Source organism: Pezoporus occidentalis, unplaced genomic scaffold (genome assembly GCF_034315485.1).
Source record: "Pezoporus occidentalis ecotype Australia unplaced genomic scaffold, CSIRO_AGI_Poc_V1 ctg46, whole genome shotgun sequence".
Classification (NCBI taxonomy): Eukaryota; Metazoa; Chordata; class Aves; order Psittaciformes; family Psittacidae; genus Pezoporus; species Pezoporus occidentalis.
Window position 1 is genome coordinate 5,434,365 of NW_026915791.1, and position 7,651 is coordinate 5,442,015.

The 7,651-nt window shown below is 44.2% G+C and overlaps 1 protein-coding gene across 1 annotated transcript in view; it reads right to left on the minus strand.

Moving 5' to 3' along the window:
* The window catches only part of RTF1 (RTF1 homolog, Paf1/RNA polymerase II complex component), a 34,742-nt gene extending 27,222 nt beyond the window's left edge, over positions 1–7,520 (minus strand). Inside the window, exons 1-2 of the mRNA XM_062635753.1 lie at positions 7,344–7,520; positions 4,036–4,146 (exon numbers count right to left, since the gene is read on the minus strand). Of these exons, the coding sequence (XP_062491737.1) occupies positions 4,036–4,146; positions 7,344–7,421 (189 nt within the window). The 5' untranslated portion in view covers positions 7,422–7,520. The remainder of the gene's footprint in view (positions 1–4,035; positions 4,147–7,343) is intronic.
* Between the last annotated feature and the right edge of the window lie 131 nt (positions 7,521–7,651).

Below are 7,651 nucleotides of genomic sequence, written 5' to 3' on the forward strand. Positions count from 1 at the left end.
GCTTAATGACTTCTCTAAGTATTAGACAGTGCCTTATGACTGGATTTGCCTCAGCAAGAACTGCTCCCTGGGTATAAGAAAAAGTTCATTTAGTGAAAAAAATTAAATAATATCACATATTCAATTCCAATACTTTTCATGAGTCTATTTCTGAAGCAACCTACTCCTCCACTTTAGAGCTCCTGCAGACCCTCATGACACATAAATCATAACACATAACCCCTGAAGCTATCCCCATGCTAGTTTGCAATTTTAAGAAGCTACTTGCAGACCAAATTTTGCACCTATTTTATCCACTGCTGGTTCATGTTGCTACTCTGGACATTCCAGCCTCCATACAATGAGCCTGCGCTATTCAAATTTGCACTTGCACTTTATTTGGGGTGGGGAAAGTGACAGCACCTATCTTCCTTAAGGCAAGCTTTGCTACTGCACCCATTAACAGCTGAAGGAAGCTGTTTCCAAGAAGAGTCAGATTTACAAAGCACACAGCCTGTAATGCTGGAGGGCTGTGTGTAAGAAGATTAAAGCACAGCCCGTTTCAAATTTCCTAAGCTTAAAAAAATGTATGGCAAAGGCCTCAACAGGGCTGGAGAACCCACTTGTCCTTGAAGGTCTAATTAAAGCAATATTATGGAATAAAAGCACATGCTGGGGAAAGGGGAAGACATTCAGAATCATAATCTCTACAGATCCAGAAAAGACATCCCCAAAGCAGAAGGAACACATGCAGTTTTCTGCTAATCTGTGGTTTACTAGAGTGCTCTAACCCAAAGTGCAGTAAGTAGATCTAAACTTCCAAGTCATTCCTTCATAACAGGGGCAAAAGGCCCCTATTCGAGTCTGATTTCCTCACTAGCTGCATGACCACTGCTCACCTCCTCCTCTATCCCACTGACAAGATCTTCAGCTATGCCATCTCCTGCTGAACCTGCATTTTTGCTAATAAAAGCATAAATGGATATTCCTCGCTAAACTTCATGCTAGTACCAAGCGTTCTTGATAGAACTTTTCTTGTCCTGGAATTATCTTCTGCTGCTGCCCTAGAGCTGTTAAAAGGCACGACCAAACCCTGAACCACATTAGGACAAGTGCAGAAGGATGCACAGACTTATGGCAGCACTGTTAACAACAAACCTTTCAAGGAGAAACAAAACAGGAGCTCTTACAACATTGTCTAATCTACACTGATGGTAGTGAAGTTGTTGCAGAAGTCATCCAGGCTTCATCATGCCACAGAAAGGATTGTCTTATTGAAAACAGCAATCCCAGGATAAAAGGAAGAGCAAGACCAGAATTAACCCACTGCAACTAAAGGACACCATCCACACAATGTCTTCAATAAGCAACGAGAGTACCTTGTGGACACAACATACACCTCTAGCACAGTAGCCCAAACAGTAACATGGCCAACACCAAACTGGGTACGTGCAGCAGGCTAACAGTTTGGGATGGTGACCTCTTGAGTAGTTACAGCCACATGTTGCTCCACAGATAAAGGAGCTGTCTACCTTCATATCTGCATCTGGCTCAGTGTATCTCTTTGTGAAGGTAGCACTTCTTATTGCAAAGCCCTGCAGTCATTGCTATTAGTTCTCTGAATAACAGTTCATAGTCAATTCAGTCTTGCATGTTCCACAGACCCACCAGATGATGGTTCAGAGCATCCCTCCTATTTCATTGCCTGCAACTCACCTTCAGTCCCTTGGCTAAGTAATTTGATTCAAACCACACTGGTCCTTAAAGCGTTACAGATCTACACCAATACCTGATGTGGATAACAGCTTTCACAGAAGTGCATTCTCACTGACACACACAAAATACAAGGTTAAAGGTCTACTGAAATCCCTTGGGCACCATTGTATAGATGTGGCATTGTTTGTATATGCTGTTATTCTGTCATTCAAACTGCAATTTCTCTCCCCTACACCCAGAAACATTCCTCCTTTTAATAAAAGGCAGAAGAGCAGCATTAGCCTCTGAAGCAGAGATTTATGCTCCTTTCTGGTACAACTACCTGAAGCAACTATCCTGCAACACGTAGTGTAGGAAGCACAAAGGATGCACACACTACAAAACCTGTGTGGAAACACATGGATATGATTAAGCACATTTGCCCAAGGCAACATTTCCATGCTTTTGCCTCAAGGTCCTCATCTTGCAGGAAGTCCAGTAAGACAATTTCAATTTCCAGACCCCCTCTCCCAGCCTCCAGGGTTGAGCAAACCTCAAACCAACCACAAGAACACCGATAAAACCAAAGTAGTGCAGCAGGAGCTGTGTAGTCAAGTCTAGGGATGAACACAACTGAATGACTGGCAGAAGCAGAACTGTTATAACTCAGTCTGTCTCAGCCTGCTGTGACAAGCAGCAGTTCAGAACGCATATTTCAGGCACAGGAATAGAAACAAGTGTCCTAATTACCTCTTCTCTAAATCTTTTCCTCTTGCTGCATGGAGGTCAGAAAGAACAGAGTATCAATTAGAAATTATATACAGATTAGAAAGAGTATCAAATGCACGTGGTGCAACAGAGATACTACTGCATCTGCAAGTCTGTGCAAATCTCTGAAGAGATACATTGTCATATTCTACATCAATGAAAAGGTAGGTCTCGTAGTTACACAAGCTAAAAAATAACTTGAATATTATTTATTCTGTCAGTTTTCAGAGATAAACACAGAAAGATTTATCACTGACATACTTTCCACACCTAAGTCTACTTTTCCAGTCAAGCTGGTCTCCACACAGCTTAGAATAACTAAGCTGTGTGCCAGCAAATCTGAATATGCACTGTGACAGTCTGAGCAGTCACCTAAAAGCAAATCTAACATACCCAGTCCAGTCAGAGTTTTATCTCTCCTTAAGTCTTAAGCATATATTAGATAAAAGAGTCACCTTTTAAAAAACAAGAAAATGATTGAAGGAAACAGAGTTCCAAGTATTAAAAAATGCCTCAGGAAGAAAATTAACCCACACATTCTTTACACTTACTGGCAGAGCTCTGCTACACTATCAAATCCGTAATAGTTACTAGTTTCTCACTGGCCCACCCTATTTGGTCTTCAAGTTGTCACAATGACAGTAGTCATTTTCTATGGTTTCAGGGGAAGAAAATCCACCCCTAACAGCTGCCTGATGAATTTTTAAGAACAGATATCTAAATGACCTCACTGCATGTGTGGAAACCTTGCAAAAGACATTTGTAAGCCTTCAAGAGAGTGTTTTTATTCAAATACCTGTATGACCTGTTTGTCAGTTCCTATGTTTTAATAAGTCTATTTCCATTTTCCTTTACAGATGAAAGCAGAGACTTTTAACCAGCTCTAGAGTACCAAGAAAATATAACAAAACCAGATTGAGCAGATAAGTGCCACTATACGAGGAATTTACTAAACCCTAGAACAAAGTAATGCTAAAGTCTTCCTTGCCTTACTTTCTTAAAAAAATGCCAATAAAAACACACTCTTGCATGTTCACATGACCAGACAAGCCAGTTCACAGCCGACTTCTTGGAGATCAAAGTAACTAAACAGACTTTTACCACACGTAAAATAGTACCACCTGCCTTGACCCTTTTCTTCCCTGAAGAAGGAAGCGCTCTTCAAAAGATGAGAACCTCTCTCCCTTAATTCAGAGTCCAACTTTAGCAGCTTCACTGCTGCTTCAACCCCAAGCAAGCAGGTCATAGCTACTTCAATCCCAAGCTTTACACAGGAAAAAACCCAGTTTCAAGCAGGTAAATCACCAGACCGTTCAGACCATATGAACATAGGATTAAACAGGTAGTTACCTTTTCTACAGACACATAGCCTATTTTGCATGCAGTTACAATTCATAGCATATGAATTAAAATTAATTAAATAAATAAATAATTTCTGAGTATACATCCTCTGGGTTTAATGGGTCTCCATCAGTGCCACTGATGGCCAGTCCCACTTTATGAAGTCAGCGGGCTAAACACACTGCATAATACACCTTCACTGCTTAGGTACAACCAACTAACCCACAGCAATTTCACTGATGATAAACTCACCTCATCATCACTGTCTGATGTCTCAGAGTCTGAAGATGCTGTAGGTTTGCTCACAGGTGGCTCCTTTTCTTCAGAGTCACTGCGCTTCCGTTTGGCCAACGACAAGAGCTCCTGGTGTGGAAAACCACACTTAGTTTAAAACATTGCAATTAGTTTTACCAATCCAGGTCAGAACATATGCACCTTCTCTGTGATACCTGAGCACATCCCAGCTACAGGATTATCCCCACTGACAAAGGGACAAAGTCTACTTGTGTTTCACAAACATATATATATATATATATATATACACACACAAACACAACTTTAACACTACTGGATGCTACAAAACGATTTTGAGGATAACAAGTAAATACTGTAATATACTACCATAATTAATCTCTTAGTATAAATGACATTGAGGGTGATGAGGCACTGGCATAGGCTGCCCAAAGAAGTAGTAAATACACCATCCCTGGTAGTGTTGAAAACCACGCTGGACAGAGCTTTAGGCGACATGGTCCAGTGTGAGTTGCCATGGTTTAAAGCCTAATTATTTGGCTCGCTGGGAAGGCGGTCTGGAATAAGTGGGAAAAGTCTCTTGTCTTGCCCCACCTTGGGGAAGGAAGAAGTGGCGGCGTGAGCAAGTGTCTGCATGGTTCTGAGTTACCAGCTGTGCTTAAAATACGTCAGGAGTCCTCATCCATGGTGGGGGGGTTGAAACCAGATGATCTTAAGGTCCTTCACAACCCTAACGATTCTATGATTCTATGACATCATAAAACAGATTACTTTCAGAACCATGCCCAAATCTGTTTTATTTGGACTGGATAATAATTCAAAAATGCCCAAACTACAGTTGTACAGCATTAACTCAAAAAGCCACATCCCACTAGAGAGCAGCTCCTTCTGCTAAATAAGAGATGTTTGCAATTAAAATACTTTAAAAGGGAAATCACCACAATGTCATGGCTGATCATATTTGTCAGCCTGTTCAAATCCTTTTCACTGTCCCTACATACCACAGAATGCACTTAAAGCCTTGGATAGACACAGAGCAGGCATCAAGCTCAAACTCTGTGAGACTAAGTAGAGCTGTTCTCTTCTAAAGGAAGCACTTTCAAAGGGAACACGCACCAGTGCAAAGAACTAAAGGGCTCTCAAATAATCTCATAATCTGCTGTTCATACCTTGTTCAGATGACAGAAGCAGCAGTATAAAACAACCATTTCTGAAGCTGCATTACTGTCTTTGTAGTCCATGACATAATTTATTCTTAAAAACATTGCTCTGGGGCTGAACCTTAGCTGTGCATAGAAATACAGTCACACCAACTTCTGCAGGGTTGGGAAGTCAACACTAGATCTGTTTGCACTAGTTTCACAGTGGAAGATTATCTCCAAACAGATTATAGTTTAGTACCTCAAATAAGAACATAAACACTGCAGAAACTCATGGCCTAGGCCACTCAGCAACAAAGAAACCTTCCATTAGGGTTGGCATTTTACAAGCCTTTCTCTGAAGAAGGCATGCAATATCAGAGCACATCTGTAAAACTAACTACTATTCAGGAAGCTCCTGATGTTTTCTATAAACTTTTCCAGAAATTCTCTCACAACTGTCTCTAGGTAGTCCTTCAACCCAGATTATCTTCTCCCTGGATGGTATTTTAGCATATTTACCACTACTTTTATTTCAAGCAATCTTCCTTCTTTCTAGCCCTGTTCTGTTTACTGAGATACTATATTAGAAAGGCTCCCACGGATTCAAAAAGCCTAGATCTCTGAGGGAAGCTGTCAAACATTTAACCTACAGGGGCCTCATTCATATACTCTTATCTTTCAACTATACCACAAAATCATTGCTTCCCTTCTACCTAATCTTCACTCTTGCACCTAAGTATCCCTGCTGTTAGAGTTACTACATACAGCTCAGCAGAGGAGGAAGAACCTCAGGTACTTGGGTACAACTGCAGATGCATGCTTCCAGTGAAGGATGGCACAGAAGCAGAACTATGAGTTTATTCCTGCCACCATCACTCTGATTGCCTGATCTACACTAGAGCTAGTCCAACTCTTCTATTTTCAAGCTCTGAAGAAACTATCAAACTAATATACTAGTGGTGAGATGTTGGCAGCTCTGAAGACTCTAGAGGCATGCAAGATCAACATCGGGGCACGCTCTGCTCCAGTTTATTTGTCTGACAGAGCCTCTACTTTGACTTTTCTGAAGCTTCGAGCTGCAAAACTATTTTTAAGTGTTTGGGAAGGCTTTTTTATTGCAACCTAGCAACGGTTTCTATATTGAAAACCCTGAAGGTCCAGCACACAAATTACATCTGGCATGTAGGCTTCAGCATATTTAATCAGCCGAACTTCTTGGAACAAGCACTGTCAATACAGGCTGTAACACAATTCACCTATAATGTCTTTATTTACCATTTGAATGACATCATCAACACCTCATACACAGAGAGATGAGTCTTTGAAAGTAGCTCCCTCCAAAGAGGAAGACATCCCCTTTGAAGCCCTGTAACGGTTAAACTTCAGAATAGGCTGCCCATAGAAATGGTAAATGCTCCATCCCTGGCCAGGTTGGACAAAGCCTTGGGCAACATGGTCTAGTGTGAGGCACGTTGGAACTGGATGATCTTAATGTCCCTTCCAACACTAACCATTCTATGATTCTATGAACTGACACCAGAAGTAGCACTTCAATCCGAGATGCCTTTATGATAAGTAAGTACTTCTCCTTGTAACATGTGATGGTATATACATTATGTGGTTGTATATGCAGGCTCACAACTCTGTGCAGTTTGCCACCAATAGAGCTCAGGTTCCAAGACTGAGGGAGGGAGCACTGAACACGCATTAACCACCCCCCCGGGCACACGCCTGCCCCAAGGGGCTCACCGGGACGCAGGGACCTGATATGACACGCTGCTCTCCCGCCGCGCGAAAGCAGCACTGAAAAGTTGCCCAGCCCTTTGGGCCTCTTCCCCCACTACCCGAGGGGTGACGGCAGCCGGGCCTCGCTTCCCCCCTTCTTCGGGCCTGAACCGCTCCAGAGCATCCCCCCCCTCCGTCCCGCCCTCCTGCAAGCACCGGGCCTAGCTACGAAGAGACACCCCTCCCCCCGAAACCCGCCAGGGATCCGGCGGAGGAGAACGGGCCTCTTTCCCGCGGGGTCCCTCATGGGGCTGAGGAGAAGGACGGCTGCTCTCGACCCCTGGGCGGGAGCGAGGGAACGAGGGACGGATGGTGGCACCAAGCCCTGCCTGGGCCCGCAGATCTCAGGCCCCGCGTTCGGGCCGGGCCTGCCCCGCGCACCTGATCTAGGTTCTCCTCGCTACCGCTATCCTCAGTATCGGAGTCGATAAGGACGCGGCCTTTCCGCTTCTTCACCATGGCGGAGCCGATTGTTCCGCCTCACTACCTCCCACCCTCCCCGCCCTCGGCGGCAGCGGCGGCGCGGCGGCGCTGGCACCGGCCCGGCCTGCCCCGCGCCGCCCGCCCGCCCGCGACACAAAGGGCACCACGCATGCGCACGTCGCCGGGGCGGGAACAAGGGCGGGGCTGCCGCCTTGTGAGGGGAGAGGGGCGGGGAGGGATGCAGGCCGCTGCTGTGGCTTGATCCG